Genomic DNA, 22594 nt, shown 5'->3' on the forward strand with positions numbered 1-22594 from the left:
ACCCTTGAACAACATGGGTTTGAAATGGCACAGATCCACTTACATGTGATTTTTTTTTCAATAAGTACAGGACAGCACTGTAAATGTATTTTTCTCTTCCTTATGATTTTCTTAATAACATTTTCTTTTCCCTAGCTTACTTTAAGAATTCAGTATATAATACATATACCATATAGAATATGTGCGAATTGACTATGCTATTGGTAAGGCTTCCAGTCAACAGGCTACAGTAGTTAAGTTTTTGGAGAGTCGAAAGTTCTACACAGATTTTCAACCACACAGGGGGTCAGTGCCCCTATCGCCCGTATTGTCCAAGGGTCAACTAAAGTTCTCTTCTTCTCTCTGTCCAGTGAATGGTAGCGCTTCCTAGATTTCTATCCATGGTCATCTGTTTGTGGATTCTGCCTGCTCTCCAAGGCTTCCCCTCCTACCTATTTGCAGACTACTCCCAAGTATAGTTCAGATCTTTCTCCTAAGGTCCACGGGCCCACTGGACACTTCTACTTGTAATGTCTCACAGACACCTCAAATTTAGTATGATCAAGACAGAATTGACTCAACAAGAATAACATATTTAGGGCTAAATTTAACAAAAGTCCAAGACTTATAGATGGAAAATAAAATACTGCTGAGAAAAATCGAAGAAGACCTAAAGAAATGGAGACACAGTTCTTGTTCATGGATTGGAAGACTCAATATTAAGACAGCAATTCTCACCAAATTGTTCTATAAATTCAACACAATCCCTTACCCAAACCCCGGCATTCTTTCTTTTTTAAAGAAATTGACAAAATGATCCTAAAATTTATATGGAACTCCTAAGGACCTGAAATAGTCAAACCAATTTTTAAAAAGATCAAAGTTAGAGGACTCATCCTTCCCAATTTCAAAACTTATTACAAAGCTACAGTAATCGAGGCAGTGTGGTGCTGACAAAAAGGAACAAAATTGAGAATCCAGAAATAAATGCTTATATTTACGGCCACTGTTTTGCTGCAAAGCTACCAAAGCAATTCGATGGGGGAAAAGAAAGTCCAACGAAAGAACAGTTCGGGGACAACCAGATATGGATATGTAAAAAAACAAAACAACAACAAAAAAACAACTTAGACTCTTACATCCCACAAACAGAAAAAATAACTCAAAAGGGATCATGGGAGAGAAAATGGATCACAGACCTAAATGTAAGAGTTAACGATAACAAGTGTTGGCAAGGAGGGGAGAAACTGGAACCCTCACACGTGGCTGGTGGGGATGGAAAACGTTGCAGACACTTTGGAAAACAGTCACACAGCTTCTTAAAAAGTTCAATTTAAACTTATCCTAAGACCCAGAAACTCCAGCCTTAGCTATATACCCAAGAGAAATGAAAACATATGTCCCCACACAGACTTGCACATGCAAGTTTACAGCAGCATTATCCATAACAGTCCCAAACTGGAAGCCATCCAAATGTCCATCAGCTGGTAAATGCATGAACAAAATGTAATGTATTCGTATGTGTAATATCAACTCGTCAATAAAAAAAGAACAATGTTACAACATGGATGAAGCCCAAAAATTTAAAACTAAGTGAAAGAATCCAGATGCAAAAAGACTACAAATTGTATGATTGCATTTATATGAAATGTCCAGAAAGGGTGAATTGATAGAGACAGACATTGATTACTGACGGCCTGGGACTGGGAAAGCAAACGCGTACTGAGCGCAAACAGGCAGAAAGGAACCACTGTGTGGGATGGAGATGCCGTAACACTCGATTGTGGTGATGGCTGCACAACTCTATAAATTTAGTAGGAATCAATGAAGTGTACACTTAAAGATGGAGGAATCTTCTCGTACACAAATCAAACCTCAATAAAATTGTTGTCAAAAATCATTTCTCAATCTACTGGATAAATGATAAAACCATTTCTCAATCTACTGGATACCATGTGAGGTTATGGAGAACTTGCCTAAAAAAGTGATACTTTTATCACCCCCCTCCCCAAAAAAAAAACAGCCGAATTCACTACCATTCCCTCCCAAATCTGTTTTGACCTGTATCACATTGCTTGGTGCATGCAAAGAACCTGTGTGTGCAATGTCCTAGCCAGAAGTCTAAGAAGGAACCCCATGCAGTCAGAAAAGCCTTTTAATTCCACCCAGTGTCTTTCTCTCCAATCTACCACTACCTTCAATCCAAATCTTTCTCAGTTTTCCAACAAATCTCTTCCTCTAGATTTGCTCTCCAACCGATCTACGTGACACCAGAACACTTGCTCTATAATGCAAATCTGATTCTACGACCATAATAAACCTTAGCGTTCTCCCACTCCTACCCTGTGTCTACCAGCTACAATAGAACCCTCCTCTAAGCTCCCTTACCATGGACTTCCACCATGAGTTAAAAACTTTTAACATGTAACCCAGATTTGTATATTTATATATCATATACATGAACTCCTGTACCAGTTTATTATATAATATACACAAAAACTGCAATCTAAAAGGGAGGCATAAAAAAGAAACAAGTGAAGCTCCAGTTTTCTTCTCCACTCCTATTATTCTGCATAGTCACATCCCTCCTTGGAGACCACTGGCCCAAAGGAAAAAGTCTAAACTCCTTTTTGTGACATTTGAGGCTGTGTATCATTTGTCCCTGCCTACATCTCAACTGCAGCCCTCACTACTTCTGCCCCACACACCATATGCTTTAGCTGTTAACAAATTATTTGTAGTTCCCTCATTGAACAAGAAGTTAAATCTTAACTTGTGTTCTCGAAATAAACATCTCTGCCTCTTTGCAATTGTTCTTTCCTTTTTCTGGAATGTCCTTATTACCCTTTCCAACCTGGTAAGCACTCCTCATTCAGATCCAGTTCAAGTGCCGCTGCCCCTCTCTAAGTAGTCCATTATTCCTGCCTTAGTGTGCTTATTTCTATTATAATATTTCTTACATTACATTAAACGTATGTATCTGCCTTTTTATCCTACAAGCTTTATCCCAGCGCTTTCGCTCCTTGAGGACAGAGAGCAGTTACATGATCCAACCTGAGTCTCCATCACTTCAATATTGCCAAATGGCAGCTGGACAGTCGTACCTTACATGTTAAGCTAACTCTTGGGTGGAATCTACAAACTCTACCCAAGTTTACCATCTACCATACATCATACATCCAGATTTATAGCATGCTAAGGCTGCCAAGCCAGAAGTATCTACAGTTCACATCCAAGAGTCATCCAAACACGTGAGACCCCCAGTGGCGTCAGAACTCTGATACAGATAACCTCTACAATTTTATGACTTCTATTTTTACTCAAATTTTGCGATCGTCATCACTGGGAACTGTTCCACCGCTAAGATTTCAAACTTCCATCTTTGATCCCAAGATCTACCTCAACCATTGCCGTGCTCTCCATCTTTATGGTGCACACCATCCCCAGTGCCTCATAGCTTGCTTATTTTCCTGGTCTAGTCAGGCCTCTCCCTGCCAGCCTGAATTCCACGGCCAGGCATGTTAACCATGCTCCCACTGGCTTCCAAGATTACCACACTGCTGATCCACTATATGCGTCCTCCCAATTCCCAGCATATTTGCTTCAGTTTTTATTTCTACTTCTGGGCCTAGCCCTGCAAAATTCAGACCATCTTACTCTAAATGGATTCTCAAAAAATTGTTTCTTCCCTCCATGTCAGCTTTTCCCCATATTACCAGGCATCTTTCCTTCTCTAAGGTTTCAGGAAAGAGATGTCCCTGGATCCTTTCCAAGGATAATTCATCTGGGTATCACTGCCTTCCATCTTCTCCAGGAACTTACTCAACTCCTTAATATCCTCAATTTCACCCTCTCCCTTGACCTTAACCCTGATTCTCTCATGTTACTTTTTCATTTCTTTCCATTCATTCTTGAAAGAATACTGAGTTCACATCACCTTTGTACGCTAACTTCTCATAACACTTCTGATTTTCTGATTTGCAACCTGGATTCTCCCTTTACAAATAGCTCTTTCCAATTACCAATTACCAATTTGACAATCTGTTCACTGTCAAATCCAATGGGATTTCCCCATTCTGCATTACTTATATCACTGATAACCACTTCTCCTTTAAACTTTCTCCTCTCTGTCCTTCCTTATCACTAAATTGTCTTGGTCTTCCATTTCTCTAACCACTCCAGCCCTATGTCCTTCTTTGGTTTCACTTTCCATAGCTGAACCGTAACTGTGATCACACCATATCAGGCTGGCCTTAGCTGCTTTTGCCCACATCCTCTCATGATGATCCACTCACTGTGATAGTGGTAACTCCTAAATCCTGGCATGTCTTCACACTGTCTGTCACCTTTCTGACATGGCTGGGTAATTTTATATTAAAGAGATTACAATGGACATCCTCTTATAGGACACAAGTGGATCCCATGTTGGTCATTTAAATTTTTTTAAAGATTTATTTATTTATTTTAGAGAAAAAGAGAGCACAAGTGGGAGGGACAGAAGGAGAGGGAGAGAGAATCTCAAGCAGACTCCACATTGAGCATGGAGCCCAACACGGGGCTCGATCTCACAACCCTGAGATCATGACTTGAGGCGAAATGAAGAGTAGGGAAGCACCACTGCACCACTCAGGAGCCCCGGTAATTTAATTTTTAAAAAGCAGTTAATATAGGAATCCATTAAAAACACATGTACAAACACTTTAATATAAAATATAACCATACTTCAACTCGTGAATTTTTTGAGCATAGATCCACTGATTGAAAATTCTTGCATAAGCTACCATACTACCGTGAATAAAATTTCCAGTCTATTTTGAAAAGCAGAGCAGGAATTTAAGATGCTTGAAACAATCCATGTATGGAACCTTTCAGGACTTTTATTATTTTTTCCCACTTCTTTTCTAATTCTGAATTTTACCTTTTGCAGCAATTTTAAAATCTATTTACCTATTTTACCTATACCAAATCTTCCAAAGCTGTCAACTTAGTTTTCTTACAAACAGTTCTCCTTAACACTGAGGTTTCATCATTTTCTCTGATATTTAATTGAACTGCAGATTATAATAACATGTATAAATGAGTTGGAGAGCAAACAACTCACCCTGGGTAAGCATTCAATGCAAGTAGTGGAAATAGAAGTATTTGGGTGTACTGGGGAGTACCTATCAGCCTTGAGTATTCAGCATGCTCTGGGTATCAGTCTGCACATCTTATGGAGAACGATGGTTAATTTGGTGAGGCGCTTAAGTGAAGATAGAATGAGTCTGCATAGCAAAGCCATGTTAAGTTAGGAATGATGGAGGTACGAGCAATATCCAATCCAGTGGCGCAATATTTCTAGACTTATACTTTAAAAATCTTACGAGTGATTTTTAGATTTATACATGGAATGACAATCTTTTTTTTTTTTTAAAGATTTTATTTATTCATTTGAGACACAGAGATACAGAGACAGAGGAGAGCATGAGCAGGGAGAGAGGCAGAGGGAGTGGGAGAAGCAGGCTCCTCGCTGAGCCAGGAGCCCGTTGTGGGGCTCGATCCCAGGACCCTGGGATCACGACCTGAGCCGAAGGCAGACGCTTAACAGACTGAGCCACCCAGGCGCCCCAAGAATGACAATCTATTTTTAAAATTAAAATGGAAAAATGATAAATAATGCCTGATGAACAGACAGGTCTATTCATGGCCAATTTCCTATGTCCTTAAGCACTGTGAAAACCTTATTTACTCTACACATGCTTACAATAATGGAATTCCTTCCCCACTGAAAATAAAAATTAAAGATTTCTGAAATCCTACCCTCCTTTTTCTATTGTTTAATATTCAAGGGACTATCATTTAAAAGTTTTTTAAAAATGCAATATTCGGGGGAGGGGCGCCTGGGTGGCTGGTTGAGCATCTGACTCTTGATTTCAGCTCAGATCATGATCTCAGGGTTGTGAGATGGAGCCCCGTGTCGGGCTCTGCACTGAGCGGGGAGCCTGCTTAAGATTCTCTCCCTCTGTCTCTCCCCCCACCCCCACCCGGCTCTCTCTCTCTCTCAAAACAAACAAAAAACAAAGAAATATTCAGGGAACAGAGAAAACCTTCCTGCTAATATTTTAAAAAACGAACAATAAATAGCCAGTCTCAATAATACTGTAGAGCCGTGCTAGAGACGGCCCCTGGGAATGCACTAACATCCGTGGGGTACAGAGGAAGAACCCAGAACGTGCATGATACTGATCTGTACCACTATCTTTGAGGGTTACTAATTTTGTTTTTGTTCCCCAAAGTTAGCCTTTTACCAACTTAGAAAAAAAGCTTCCAAATACAACTACAAGAGTTGAATAAAACAATTAGACAAAGTAACATCTTTTGCTTTCCTGTAACCTATATCGGAAAACCAAAGACAACATTCAAACAATAAGAAACTGTTAAAATTTGTATGATTTTTCTCCTTTCTTTTTTCCTCCTTCCTCGGTGAATGTCTTGAAAGAACAGTTACATTTCTCTTTTACTCATGCTTTTGAAATATTAGCAAAACCCTCAGGAGGAAAGAATTTTCAATGAATATTGGTACTAAAAATTTTTGATATGATGAAATAATCGATTTACAGTTTGTTCAAATATAAGAGCTTTACTTGGCTTATGGGTGGGTGGGATGCGCCGTTACATGCCATACCATAATTAGGCGCATGTGTATAAATGAGATAAGTCAGCATTAATTGAATTATTCTCGAGTAATATGTAACACTACCTAACCTTTTTACAAATGGCTGGTGTCTTCTTTTATTGTGAATACTGTCATACCAAAAAAAAGAGGGGGGGGGGAAGGCTCCAGTCCTGAGATGAAGTGAAGTTGACATTTTGCATCATCTGTGTCCCTGCCTGTCTTTCAGTATTAACTTGATTGCTTTCTTCCTTCTCCTAATGTTATATAAGAAAATGCTAGCCTACAAAAAGAAAGAATGAGAGGGAAAAGAACATTTTATGAGGATTTCAAATCTTATTTTCAACCACGGATGGAAAATAACGTACATGAGTCCTGGTGCACAAACTGATTAGGAATAATGATAACCATGAGAACACATTCTATCACATGATCACTTAACATTACCCTCAGCAAACTAGCCACAAACTCAATCATTTTACTGTAACTGTACTCAGGTAAACAGATCTTCCAGCCAAAACAAGTCTGTTCAATTAGAGTCACAGCAGGAACAGCCTTTATACCTTTTATCTTGAAGGTTAGTCATTTTCCCAAAACACCTAAACAGACCATACACAATTCAACTGTAAATGATAAACGGGACAATCTTTACTCATTCAGTAAATCTTAGTCAATACTAACTTCTATGTGAAATACAATAAGCATAAAACTAGTTTAATGTGTACTATAAAAGGCAATAATCCAAAGCCTTCCTAGTTACTGGGATGAGTCTGTCGGAGAACACTGACTTCTCTGAGTAACTGCTTATCAGTTATTGAAAAACAGTGTGCTGGAAGGGGTCGGAGCTGCTGGAGAGTTTGTGGTTTTCTCTATTTTGCACTAGTGCTGCTCCTTGACCAGCAAGGGTCAACACGACCTGGAGTTATTTTTCCAGTGCCCCACCTTCAAAAGGTCCCTAAAATGAAAAGGCAATACGGGGTGCTTTTGGTATCTCAGAATACAGTTCACAGAGCGTCTCATTTTACAGGTGGAGAAACCAAGCCTGAATAAAATAAGGCAAGAGACTTATCCAAAGTTACAAGACAATGGCAGGGCAGGACCCAGCACCAAACACCTTTTGGAAGTTCAGGTGACTGATGGGATCGATCGCATCTCTTTCTTTATCACCATGCCCTCTCCACATGGCCCAGACTGTGCACACGAGAAACCAGAATCTTCTCAAACTAGGATTCACAACAACCTCAAAGTTAGGACTATGCCATCCTAACATATTACTTGCAACGGTCATCAGCAGAAACTTTCACTTAGTATATGTGTTACAGCTCAAAGGATATCAAAACCAGTTGTGATTAAATAAAACTTACAAAAACAGGATTAAGTAAACTTTTTTTTTATGTAACCTGATTTAAAGAAAAAGGAATGAGTTCATCATCAAGAGAGAACATCTGACATCAATTAATTCTCATTTACTTTAAAGTGAAGAATTAAACACAAAATTACCTTTGAAGGTTTCGAGTTCCTTCCTGTAGAAAAAAAAAATTGTAAATTTTATTTATTTGAAGTATAATTACATAGTGTTATATTAGTTTCAGGTGTGCAACATAAATGATTCAACAATTCTATACATTGCTCAGTGCTCACCACAGTAAGTGTCGTCACCAACTGTCACCAAACATTAATACAATATTATTGACTATATTCCCTATGCTGTACTTTCCATCTCTGTGACTTACTTATAACTAGAAATCTGTACCTCTTCATCCTCTTTACCTATTTCCCTCATCCCTCTACTCCCCCCTCCCCTCTGGCGACCACCAGTTTGTTGTTCTCTGTATTTAAGAGTCTGGGGTTTTTTTGTCTGTTAAGAAAATGTAAATTTTAAAATAATCTATTCTTATTGGAAACTGCTCTTAGATTATAATAAAAAGGCTTTTCCTTGAAAAGCCCAGAGTGGTGTTTCTGGATGTTCCCGCATGCTTTACTGAAATTACCAATACAATTAGTCTAAACTAACTGAAATTACCAATACAATTTTTCAGTTTTTCTGCTATTACTTTACTAATGGCTTAAAAAAATTCTACCAGAATTTAAACAATTAAAACACTTATAAAAAAAACCATTTTACTTATTTATTTTTAAAGATTTTTATTTATTTATTTGACAGAGAGAGACACAGTGAAAGAGTGAACACAAGCAGGGGGAGTGGGAGAGGGAGAAGCAGGCTTCCCATGGAGCAGGGAGTCTGATGTGGGATTCGATCCCAGGACCCCGGGATCATGACCTGAGCCGAAGGCAGACGCTTAACGACTGAGCCACGCAGGCGCCCCACAAAAAGCATTTTAATACCAGTTATGAATCATCTCATATATATAAGAATCAATTTATAAAAGCACTTAACAATTGGCTCAATATTAAATAACAGATTTTTGAGATCTTTGGTTAATAATCATCCAGAATAAGAACAGTTATCTCCCCTTTTAAGTGAAAGAGGAAAGCACATATCAAAGGACTGGGGTCCACAGCTCATCCTGACACAAAAGGGCCAAGCCTCCAGGACATGCTCTGGTTTGTCATTTTGTCAGTGTCAATTAAGGATCCTGAGACACCAAGTTTCCTGGGGAAATGTACAGCAGCAGAAAATAGATGAACAATCATAAGACAAAACATTTTTGACAAAGAAGTAAGTTGTTTTCAGGTTTTCCTTCCTAATTTTTTAACTAGATTTTCCCTCTTTATCAGTACTGATAAGAAGTACTATTGAGGAGGTGAGTTTATTTGGTAAAAGCTTGTTATCCCACTCAGAATAGGAGACATTTATCTCTTACTTGCACTCTAGGTTTTTCTAAACATCGAGGGCTGTTTTGAATTCGCGAGTCAGTTTTCCACACCACTAATTACAATACCCCTCATGTTCCAAAATAGTTGACTGCAATCACCAGCTGGTGGGGGGACGGGCAATGAGCCTGCTGGAAGGCCAAGCACGGAATACTCCTGTCACAGCCAAGGAAAGGCTCTGAAATCAGATGGTCACCTCACTCCTTTCTTCCAAAACACCGACTCCTCCTAACAGTGCTCCAGCAACATAGTTCGTTAACTGAGACAAAGAATGCTATTTTCAATCCCATCTTAAAAAAAAAAAGAAAATAATGCAATTGTTTCCCTTCAGCCAGCAGTCCCACTTCATTCTTGAAAGATTAATTAGGTACAAGTTAAATGTGTCTAAAACTTACTCTATCCTCCAATAATGGGATGAAACTGAAAATACCTGAGAGGCAACATGGATTGTCAGAGAACATCTTGCAAAGACACCTTCGATGTGCTTCCCACTGATGCCCTCCCAGGAGCAATTCCCCAAGCCCCCTGAGAGGTGGAAGGGATGACAGAGCCCTCAGTTCCATATTCTAATGAGTAATTCTTTTCTGATTAGGAGCTTTAGAACACGCTGGCTTTCTTTTTTTTTTTATTTTTTTTTATTTTTTTATTTTTATTTTTTTCAAGATTTTTATTTATTTAACAGAGAGAGAGAGCACAAGTAGGCAGAGCGGCAGACAGAGGGAGAGGGAGAAGCAGGCTCTCCGCCGAGCAGGGAGCCCGATGCGGGGCTCGATCCCAGTACCCTGGGATCACGACCCGAGCCGAAGGCAGCCGCTTAACCGACTGAGCCACCCAGGCGCCCCATGCTGGCTTTCTTTTAGAATGTGTTAACACTGAGCAAAATTCCCAAAAGGCATCTTCTGTTTTAAAAAGCTGGAACTCAAGAGTAACAATCTCAGAGACGTTTCCCCTACTCCCACCCCCAAATCCCCAAATCGCAACAACTAAAAGCCAGACAAATCATCTATTTCCTTGATGGGTAGCTGCCCAATGGAGGAAAGCTGCCTCTCATTAGGAGGTGGGTGCTCACCTCTTGCCCGTCACCTCAACGGGAAGGTGTTGCCCGGGAAATGGGGAGAAGCCTAGCAGCGCCCTGTGTCAGTGTCCTCTATTTACGGAATATCATGACCCACACTGTTAGTAAAATCTCCGAGAAACTTCCTTCCAGACAGGAAATCATTCCTGTACCCACTTCCTAAAAAGGAACACTGGCTGAGGTAGCGAAGGGAAGGATAACCATGGTGTAAAGGAAAAATCAGCGTCAGGGAACTTTGAAAGGACTGATACAGTAAAGCAGCAGCAGTGAAAGCCTTGAAATTTCCTGGTTTTTAGGGTAGACCTCACATTTATTAGGGGTCATAAGCATCTGGAGGTACAGACGACAGAAGAGAAGAGAGGGACAGGCTTGCCAAGCAGACGTGACAGTGAGACTGAAGGCACGAAGGTCAGATGATGCAGGTTATAGATTTAGGCAAGAGCAAACACTTGAGAACAACGGGCTGAATGAAGAGAAACGTGTGGGAGACAAGGTTAAAAAGGTAGAGGGTTCTGAGTGCCAGGCTAAAAGGATCTGGTTTTATTTTTAGCAGACTAGCAGGAGCAAAGCTGTGCTTTAGGAAGAGCATTCTAGCTGTGATGGATAGATCTACCGACAAGGGGGAGAATAAAAGCAGGGAGTACTCAGGAAACTACAGAGGAGTTTGAAGAAGAGCTAATTAGTGCCTGGGAAGAGCAACTTAAGTGGCAAGGGCGATGAACAGGAGGGGTCTGGTTTGCAAAATGCTATGGAGAAGACTCAACAGTCCCGGCAACTGATCCCACGGGGATAAGCGGAGGAAGGAGAGGAGGACATTCACCGTGGAGGTTCCGGTCTGCACCGCTGGAGGAACGTGAGTCCATTAATAATGGAACACTTGGGAAGAGGAACAGTGTGGGAGTTCAGTTCGGAATTTGATGAAATAATCTGGTGATGCTGAAAGACACGATGCCCACCCTGCTGAGGAGGCTACTCAAAAATGTAGCTCCTACAGATTTCTACTCCCTGACTTCCCAGTCTTGGGCGGATTCCAACTTGGCTTCCAGACCCCACCCCTGCAGAGTCAAGGTCACCAACCTTGTTGTTGCCAAATGCAATGATCACTTCTCACTTTTCATCTGAATCCCTCAGCAGCATTTGACCCAACTGGCAATCCCCTGAGAAAGTTCCCTCTAGTTTTTCCTGCTTTCTTGGATTCTTTTGCTAGCCCCTCCACCTCTCCCAGACCACAGCACTGGAGTGCTCGTGGCAAGACTGGTTTTGGGCTCTCTCTCTCTCTCTCCTTCACTCACATTCTCTCACAAGGCAATTTCACCCAGCTATGTAGCCTTAAATATCAACTATACGCGGACTTCTGGATTTATATTTCCTAACTTGATGTCTTCTCTGAGCTCCAGACTCCCATGCAACTGCGTGTTTGAGATCTCCACTCCAGCGGAGCAGGCTTCTCAAACAGCACGTGCGAGACAGCCTACTCTTCTCCAGGCTCCTGCATATCGTTAACGGCATCACCAACTTCCTCAAGTACGCTTCATCCGTTCCTTCATTCTTCACATCCAATGCATCAAGAAACCCTGTCACTTCTATCTCAAAACAGACCCTGAATTCATCCATTTCTCTCCATCACTGTTATCAACCTTGTACCCGTTTTCTTATACCGACTGTAATTTTTGTTGTGTTCAATCATTCATTCAACAAAAATTTATGAGCCTTAGACATTAGGAATAGTGCTAGGTTTGGAATATGCATGTCTCATAACCTCAAGGGACTCCAGTGAGAGAGACAATTAGAAATTGATCTTACAGATGGGTGCTCTGGTAACGACAGGCTGAGGCTTCTCAAGGAATAAAGAGGGAGCAACGCGTACACCTTGGTTTGTAGCAAAGGCTTTCTGGAGGAGCAAGGATGGGCCTGAGTTTTGCAGGATGATGGGTAACGCTTACTGAGGACACGGCAGATATTTTACTCTTAACCATTATGTCACTCTCTCAGTTAACCAAATGAAAGGCATAGGTTAAGCAGGTGTTTTAAGTTCTGGTCACTCTCCAAACTCTATTAGAAATGGAAATGACAATGATCAGTGTGGAACAGTTTTCAAGTTCACCTTTGACACCCAATAGGCGATCTCCCCTTATCTAAACTCCTATAGTGCTTAACTCTTATTGGTGTTATAAAACTTCATGTGATGCAGTTATTTCTGTACAGACATCATCTCTACAATTATGGGCTCGGCGTGCAGAAGTCCTGTCTCATCCACCATGACCATCCACGAGCAGAGTCGGACCCAACTGACACTCAGAAAATCAAGGAATGACTAAGATCTGCTTCTTCAAGGAAGTCCTTGCTGCAACTATAGAGAAATTTTTTTAAAAGATTTTATTTATTTTTGAGAGACAGAGAGAGAGAGAGAGCATGAGCAGTGGGGAGGGGCAGAGGGAGAAGCAGGGAGCCCGACGCGGGGCTCGATCCCAGGATCATGACCCGAGCCAAAGGCAGACGCCCAACTGACTGAGCCACCCAGGTGCCCTGAGAATTTTATTCTTTATAAAAAAAAGTCTGATCACAAAGTATCTCATGTGTTTGCCACTTTCATTTCCAAAAATTTGAGTCTCTTATTTTTCATAATTTAATAGTATTTTCAAAGCTCAAATAAGTAGAAAGAACTGAAATACTCTCTCTTAGGTTTTACCATATTTTAAAATGTACTCGGTTCAGCAAATGCCTTTACAAACTTCAGCATAATGAACCCTGAAACTAAAACATTCAACAAATAACACCAGACTCAAAATCTAATAATATTTCCAAAGGGTGAAAGTGCTATTTAATCATTTTCTCTACAGGGATTGAGTTACAAGGGCAGAATAAAAAGAACAAAGAATCATACTAATAAATAGTCTGTGGAATATTCCAGGAAATGTATTAAATCTGTACATGTATGGAAATCAACTAAATCAGACTCACAGACGCAAACTTACAGATTGGAACCACTGGATAAATATCTCCATAAATACAATCATCTCACAGAGGGAGGCACACTCCACATACTGAACGGCTTCCCAAGGACAAATCCGTGACAGAAGCGAACACAAGCATTCTGTGCGGCAAGCCACCACACGCAACAGCCAACCGCAGCATCCGTTCAAACATTTTTCTTCACATCTGAAAATATTTAGGGGAATTTTTTTTTTTTTTTAAGAATTACCAGCAGTACTTTTTGGTTAGAACAGACTTGAAGGGCGTCCCTTTGTTACGGCTGATGGACAGAATCTATCACCACGACTAACTGTTCACAGGAAAGATCTCACAACACCTCTTTCAAAATGGCCCACCTACCACTCATCATCATCAAGTCTGCTGTTCCCTGCATCCTACAGTCATGAAAATGTGTATCCTTACAGGCTTGGTGGGTTTGGGGTTGACAGGGCAGAAGGTGGGTGGGGGGAGGGGAAAGAGAGGAGGGGAAAGAGAGTTGGCCTTCTAGCTTGAGGTGAATTTTCTCAAAACCATCTGTATCTTCGAAATCCCTGTTGTTATTTATTTCTTACACAGATCCTGCCCAGGGGATATGTTGCAGAACAAGACATTTTTAACATTATCTGTAAAATGAAACCTCTTAAAAAGCAGCTAGTTCATTGTAAAAACTGCACTAAGTCCTTATTTATCATGCTATTAACATAGATCCATATATTTATCCACTTTGGGAAAGCACAGCCTAAAAAATAATGAAATGAGAGGATCCTAGAATACTGGCATTTAAGATTGGAAAGAGTCTGAACGATATGGTAACAAAGATTTGGAATTAAAAAAAAAATGCCCCCCCCCCCCAAGATAATGAAGGTCTAGGAGATCAGATGGTTGGTGGCAGCATTAAGTTATGTATGGATTAAATTCCCCCCAAACTTGCAAGATTACTTTCCTTGGCCTGTTTTCCATGCAAATCTCTTTGAGTTGGAGGGAGACGCAGGTGGTTGAAGGAAGCAGGATAAAGAAGGATGACATAGGAACAAGGGATATTTACTGAGCTCTTACTATATAACACATATACAATGAAGAAAGCGGGGCTTGAAGATCAAAGGCTACACAGTTAATAAGAGAGAGGACTGGGAATAAAATCTGTGCCTCTCGGACTCCAAGCGTGTGTGATCTGTGGCACCCAGAGTGTAGTTCAAGGGCACACAGCCTCCGTAAATGCAAGTTGTGACCGACCTAAGATATTTCAGCCCCACCAGAAAGTACCTAAGTAAAGTAAACCACCAAGTCTACTGGATACGAGTCGTGTATATAAAAGTCAGAGATACCCCAAATTCTGGGGCAACATCTGGGTCCACTCAGCTCTATGAAAGCACATTCCTTTTTAGGAAACTGATGAAACTAAAATTGAATGCCATCATCACTGATGTGAACTAAAGGGAAAACCCAGCATGCCCTTGAAGATATCGAGTGAGCTTCAAAAAGTCTGTTAAACACCTTTCTTCTCACTGATGTACTGAGAAGTGTTCAGTGACTAACCCATGGTAACTAATTTTTAAATTATCAAATAAATGAAAGAATTCTAATACCTTTGTATTACTGATTTTTTTTTAATTCAAAATTTTTAATTGGCCATCCAATTTCCTAAAAAAACCCAGTCTACCACTCAGTTATTACCAAGGCTGTGGTCTGTTGTTTCTCGGCATCATCTAACCACGCAACACTGCCTGAAACCGTATGTCCCCACAGGCATGGTGAGTGTGTGGCTGATGGGGCAGAAGGTAGATTAAAGGAAAAAATCATGCATCCCACATCCAGATGTGTTCGTGATCCAGTGGTACCACTACGGAAAAACTTTGCTTGCTCATTTTTATAATTGGCAGTCATGAGAGCTGAAGTGATCAAAGCTCTGAGAGAAGCAAGATGGTTTTCATACTCCACAGCATCCAGTCCCAGAGGGTGGACAGCTTTGTGTGGAGCTGGTATAACATAAAGGGTATGAAGAGACAATTTTAAGTCCAAGAGACACTGGTCCCGGTGTAGCCTTGCCACTTCCTGGCTCTGCCAACTCCTGGGAAATTATTTAATCTCCCCTAGTCTGATTTTCCTTGCTGGTAAAAAGGAGAGTACGTCTCCTGAGACAGTCCTTATGGGAATTCTCTGAGTTAATTTAGACTACAGTTTTTAAGCACAGTACCTGGTACACAGTAAATGCTAAATAAATGTTACTGTTACCTAACTAACACAATTATCATAACTGAGTTTTTATCTTAAAGATGGTGAGAAGTCTTAATCATATCTGTATTTTAGAAAAAAAAATGACAGTAATATAAATGGTCCGAGGGACACGATTATAGACAGGGAGACTAATGGAGGAAGCTGTCACTATGACTGAGGCTGCACAGATGTGAGCTGGAAAGGATCAGTGAAGACAGAAAGGCAAGAACAGATTCATGAAACACAGGACTGGCCTAGACTGGGAACTGAGCAGAGATGGCAGGAGAGGGGGAAAGAGATTTTGATCACTCCCATGTTTGTGGAATGGGTAGATCTATAGATGTTGATGCCTTATTGAAACAAGAAAAGGTCAAGTGTTGCTGTGGAATATAATTTGGGGCAGGCTGCTCTTGAGACGTCCATTGAGATGTCCAAGTAAGGATGTCCAGATGGCAACTGATTCTCCAGGTAGAAGAGAGACCTGAACCGAAGACAGTGATTTGATCATGGTCACCACGTGGGTGGTAGATGAGCCAAGGAGATGGAAGGACTACCTGGGGAGGGTATGCAGAATGGGAGGCGGCAATAACCCAGAGCAGAAGCCAAGGGAATACCAACATTAAAGCGCCTACGTAGGAAACTGAAAACCAACCTAGGGTAGAGAAGCAAAGTTAGGATCCTAGTGTTGTAGAAGTCAAGAGCGGACAGCTTCAAGAAGTCAGGTAAATAAGGATTTGTCAATGGACTTGGCTCCCTAAAAACTAAGGATTTAAAAAATACAGATTAAATATTCAAAGTACATCATGGATTGTGTCTCTATTAATGTCTTCATGTTACACAACCTTTATTCAATTTTCTTTCTCTATCAATATTTTCACTTTAGTGTGCCAAGCATCTTGTCCTTTCAACTGAATGAATGAATAAATCTTTTTAAAAGTTCGCTTATAAGGTAAAATAGTGTTTTCACTTTCCTTGAGTCAGTCCAATGTTTATAATTTTATGGAATACTTTGTTTTTAAATCCATGTAAAAGCACAGAACATTGCTATCAAGTGATAAATTCTCATCTGAGTTCATCCTTGAGAGCTAATATATCAGCTTCTCCTCCTCAAAGAAATAATGTGCTGTTTTATGTGACAGTAATGCACTTCTCTGATATCAGTATAACGAGAAGAATTCGTCATAAACAGAACATGGCATGGAACTTCCAGAGAGAAAGAAAAACGTTGCTCACTTTGGGGGAGAATGTCCCTCTTTGAAATCCAGGATCAAACCTCTCCAGTAGCTAATGACCCAATGTCCTTTGAAACAATGACAGTGCCATTTTTCTGAGCCAGAACGAAGACTAGAAATGGCAGAATGCAGGTAGGAAGAGAGACCACAGAGAAACGGGGCCAATATAACCATGCGAGAGCAAGCAGCCCGAGAAGAGCAGGTGGCACCCTCCCTTTCCTGTTGCTGTCTTTCCCCTGACTTTTCCGGCCACTGACCAGAGAGCGAGCAGGTGGGGCAGGCTGCTAAGCATATCTCTGCCTGTCCCTTCTCTAGAATCCACCAAGAATGCCTGAGGGGCAAAGCAAAGGGTCGCACCATGTTTTAGCCATGCTCACGTGAAGACTAAAATAACCGGCTTCCTACTTTTGAAAGCATCTCTGAAAAAAAGAGTAACCAATAAGGAAACATAACAAACTCCAAAACGGTACTGGGCCATGTAAGATGTAAATTATTATTCTGAATTTAACCAACCGATTCTAGAACAATGAAAGTTATTACAGACTCTGTAGATTACACTGCACGAGCTATAACCAATCTATTTTCAGAAAAAGGATTATCTTTTTTTTGTAAACCCATGATTAATGTTTGCCGAATTTCAGTAAACCTTTCTCAAGGTTGCTATATTTTTAGTCTTGACCACTTTCAACGGCAAATATACATTTTAAGTTTTTACTGTCTCTGTCAAAACAAACATCTTGATGAGCCCCAACATACAGATCTGCATTTACACAACTGGGAGAAAAAGTTCAGGAAAAGAGTACTGTAACCAATTAGAGAAATATTATTTTTAAAGAATCAAGACAGAACGTGAGTTTTTAATGTTGATGGCAAACAGATACTCATTGTTCAAAATAAAGCTTGAAGAACTTAAATATCAGTCCTGAACTATATTTACTGTCAACCCAAGGATCTAATAACCTGTTAAAATATTCTAGCTACATCTGTTCTTGTGACTATGTATAAAGTCTGACACTGTCAAGATTTATTCTCTGACACTTCAGAATAAGAATTTGTTGAATTCCTTGCCAACTCGTAAGCTTAGGTTTCAAAGAAAATGTAAGATTTGATTACAAATTCATGAACCCCATATATTCATAGCCTCCTATCAAGAGGTCACTGGCTTAGCAGATGTGATTACTATAGTGTAATAAATACAATAATTTACTATCAGTTAACCACCTGGGAACCACCTAAAACTAGCATCTAATAGGGAAGGAGGAAGTAAAGGGAGAAAAACGGAGAGACAGGTTTGGGTCTTTTTTCATCTTCCATGTGTCTACTTAGTATCTTGAACTTATAGAATAGTTACAATAACTAGTTTTAGTGTCCTTGTATGCTAATTCTAACATCCGTTATCAGTTCTGAATTGCTTTTGATTGATTGGTTATCTCCATGTTTGCTGAGTAATCTTTAATTCAATGCTACACATCGTGATTTACCTTTTGGGTGCTAGATATTCGGGTCTTTCTACAAATATTCTTGAGCTTTGTTTTAGGATAATTTCCTTGGAAACAGTCTGGTCCTTTTGATGCTTGCTTTCATGATTTGTTAAACAGGTCTGGAGCAAGGCTCATTCGGGGGCTAATTATACCCCCTACTGAGAGAAGACTTTCCTGAGTGCTCTTCCCCATGTCCCATGAAGTACAAGTTTTTCCAGTCGGGCTGTTGAGAACAGGCACTGTGTAAGCAACAGCAACTGTGAGCTAGTCCTTTGCCTTTTTTCCCCCTCCTGCCTCTGGGAGTCTCCTCACGTGCATTATAAGTATGCTGCTGGATATTCAAGGGAAACCCCTGGCGGATTTCCGGGATCCTCTCCGCAGCCCTTTCCTCTCTGGCCCTGTGTCCGATGAACACCGGCTGCCTCGGTCTCTTGGACTCCCGGCTCTGTTTCCTCGACTCAGAATGTGCCGGGGTCTTCCTGGGCCCCCCGCCCTGCCCTGTAGCCTGGAAACTGTCTCAAGGCAGAATGCAGGGGCAAGCAGAGGTCTCACCGCACCCGTTTTCTGTCCACCAAGGATCACTTCTCTTCTTTGCCTGATGTCCAGGGTCTTAAAAAGCATTGTTTTGTCTGGTTTTTGGTTGTATCAGGTGGGAAAGTAAACCTGGTCCCTGATACTCTACCTTGGGTAGATAGAATCCACTCCTTTTTTGTCAAAGCACTCTCGGACGTAAAGTTCTCCTGATTCACTCTGCATTCAGCATCCAAACCAGACTCCGTTGCAAAACCTCAGAAGCTAGTTGTTGACTTTCTGCCCAACTCCTTTGGATGAGGTGCTTTGGACCTTCTCTTCTGGTTGCAGAACCATGTTCACCCTGTAGGTTCCCTCTGTTCTGTTCTCAGCAAAGCCAGGCCTGTGTGCTACACTCCTGCCAAGCCTCCAACCACCATCCCCAACTTTCAGAAATGGGAAGTACAGGTCAGACCTATGGTCTACTACTTCTCTCAGTTAGTTTGGACAGTCATTTCTGGAAGCTCAGGAGCTTGGCAGATTATTCTCTAAACATAAACTGGTCAACTACTATGAAAGGTTATGTCATAACATCTCAAATAAATTTCTTACACTTAGCTTGAAAGATTTTTGAAACTTAAGTCTATAGTCTACATGTTAGCAAAAAACACAAACAAAAAGAGCACAGTTCCTCAGCATTAGCTGTAATACAGAAAGTAAAAGGAGTAACTTTCTGGAAATAGGCATGATAACTAAAGCCCAACACAGAAGCAGTGACCCTTGCACCTGCAAGAGTTTCTAAGAGATACAAGTTCCAAAGTCTGAATCAGTGAGAAATGTTTCTAGAGTTTAGTATGCCGCTGAGCAGATTTCAAGTCCAAGAGAAGATTGTTAGAATTATGAGTCATTTATAATTAAGTGGAATTACTAAAATCACTGTCTTCTTCAAGATGTAGCTATTTTCAGAGAAATTCTGACAGTATGTTGCATGCTGAAGAAAACAAAGGATCCAGAAACTTGGAAATAAGAAATATTTTAATAAAGTTACACATTTCTGTATGATTTTAAGGATAATCATTGTGAAAGAATCTCTATAAGCATTCTAAGGAACATAATGGTGGCCCTGGAAAGATTAAAAATTCAGAAAGGTTGGGATTCAACATTTCTTTTTAGCTCCACCCACTTCTTCATTCTCTTGTAGTGCTCATGATTCATTTTTTTTTTTTTAAGATTTTATCTATTTATTTATTTGACAGAGAGAGAGAGAGAGAGCACAAGCAGGGGGAGCAGCAGTGGGAGAGGGAGGCTCCCCATTTAGCAGGGAGCCCAATACGGGACTCGATCCCAGGACCTTGGGATCATGACCTGAGCCGAAGGCAGACGCTTAACCGACTGAGGAACCCAAGTGCCCATGATTCAGGTTTTTTGTCCCTATTGTTCCTTCTCTGTGGAACTGTGTAATCCTCGATCCTTACATGGCTGCCCTCTCATTCAGGTCCTGATTCTCGTGTGCCTTCTCAGAAGGGCCTTGCCCGCTCACCCTGGCTACAGCAGCTTCCCCCTGCCTCACTACGAGAACATAATCCTGTTTTATTTTCTTCAACTTCTACATAATCATCAGAAACTATACTTTATGACAGGCTGCCTGGGTGGCGCAGTCAGTTAAGCGTCCGACTCTTGGTTTTGGCTCAGGTCGTGATCTCAGGGTCATGAGGTCAGGCTCCACGCCCAGTGTGGACTCTGCTTGAGATCCTCTCTCTCCCTCTGCCCCTCCTTCTTGTTCTAAAATAAATAAATCTTAAAAAAAAAAGAAATTATACTTCGTTACACATTTGTCACCCCCCGAGCACTGTGACTAAAGATGTACTCCCAAATCTCAAGTCCATTTTTCTAACTGCTAGCTAGACAAACGTGTAAATGGTTTTAAGTTCTTTATTTTGGCTCACTGTACAAAATACTCTTGTCAACTGTACTCGAATAAAAAAAGAAAACAAAAACAAAATATTAACTCTTCTTACCTGATGAAAAGTGTTTATTTCCCATTGCAAGGAATCCATGAGTTAGGTGCATACGGCGAACACATCCTCTGGATTATCTGACAACTTAGCCACTGGTAGCAGTACCCATCTTCCGCCCGTAACCACATTCTGTCCACTATACAGTGTTTTACTATTTATCAAGGCAGTGTCTATTCCTGTCTATAAAAGGTATCAGTAATAGTAATATCCCTTTATATGCAGAAGTTATTAGAAAAGGTATTTATGGGTATTTTCTCTCTACAACTGTACAGTTCCTTGTATGTCACTTTCATTAGATAACCATTAGATGTCCTTCTTCACTGCAGAAATACCCGGGTTGAACCATCATTCAAATGTCTTCCAAGGGTAGACAAGAGCTATTGGGATCTTCCCTAGGAGTGTTCTAAAGTGGCGTGTTTCCCTCTGCCCATGGTGAGACTCACTGCCCCTGTAAGCCACTATGACTGCTGGGAACAGACCCTGTCCTCCTTTTATAGAGAGCAGGAAGCTATTCTCTGTACTGGGAATGCATGTCAAATGTATGACAAAATAGCATATATCCAATGCATATATCAACACCTGGGACTGATTCGGTGTGTTCCAACTTAAAAGAAAAAAAAAAAAAGGCAAATTCAAAGTGACTGGAGACCATGGCTCTGATGCTGGTCCTGACTTCCTGGACCTCAGTTTCCTCCTTAACTCCAATAATTGCTGCCCCATCCACTCCACAGGCTCTGATGGAAGCTGAGTGAGAAAATGCCTCAGAGCCTATTGTAGAGACTGTTAGCTCTGGAGGTATGTAAGAAATTACCCTTCATGCCCCTACCCTCCCCATCCCATCCAGCTGTCTACCCCAGATTTTCTGAAAATCTGTAGAGCATGCAGACATTTTATTTTTTTATTATTTAAAGAAATTGTGTTACATAGCACACTCATTTTTTATAATTTTTTGAGAGAGAGAGTGCACGCGTGTGCGCACAGTGGGGGAAGGGCAGGGGACGAGGGAGAGAGAGAATCCCAAGCAGGCTCCGTGCTCAGGGTGGAGCCTGACGTGGGGCTTGATCTCATGACCCTAAGAGCATGACCTGAGCCAAAATCAAGAGTCGGATGCTTAGAGGGGCGCCTGGGTGGCTCAGTCGTTAAGCGTCTGCCTTCAGCTCAGGTCATGATCCCAGGTCCTGGGATCGAGCCCCGCATCGGGCTCCCTGCTCCGCGGGAAGCCTGCTTCTCCCTCTCTCACTCCTCTGCTTGTGTTCCTGCTCTCGCTATCTCTCTCTCTGTTAAATAAATAAATAAAATCTTTAAAAAAAAAAAAAAAAAAAGAGTCGGATGCTTAGGGTGCCTGGATGGCTCAGTTGGTGAAGTATCTGCCTTCAGCTCAGGTCATGATCCAGGGGTCCTGGGATGCAGCTCTGAGTTGGGCGCCCTGCTCAGCGGGGAGTCTGCTTCTCCTTCTCTGTCTTCCACTCCTCCCCGCTTGTTTTCTCTAATAACTAACTAACTAAATAAATAAATTAAAAAAAAAAAAAAGTCGGACACTTAACCGACTGAGCCATCCAGGCGCCCCAGCATGCAGATGTTTTAAACATACACACACATACCATCTAGCCAATCTTTTGTTAGCA

General features: G+C 41.0%; 1 protein-coding gene across 3 annotated transcripts in view; it reads right to left on the bottom strand.

The window, feature by feature from the left end:
• DTNBP1 (dystrobrevin binding protein 1) overlaps nt 1–22594 on the bottom strand; it is a 121975-nt gene that overhangs the window by 52083 nt on the left and 47298 nt on the right. For all 3 annotated transcript variants that reach the window (XM_036087268.2, XM_036087294.2, XM_036087285.2), the window contains one exon: nt 8132–8154. In XM_036087268.2, the coding sequence (XP_035943161.1) occupies nt 8132–8154 (23 nt within the window). The remainder of the gene's footprint in view (nt 1–8131; nt 8155–22594) is intronic.

Source organism: Halichoerus grypus, chromosome 9 (assembly GCF_964656455.1).
Source record: "Halichoerus grypus chromosome 9, mHalGry1.hap1.1, whole genome shotgun sequence".
NCBI lineage: Eukaryota > Metazoa > Chordata > Mammalia > Carnivora > Phocidae > Halichoerus > Halichoerus grypus.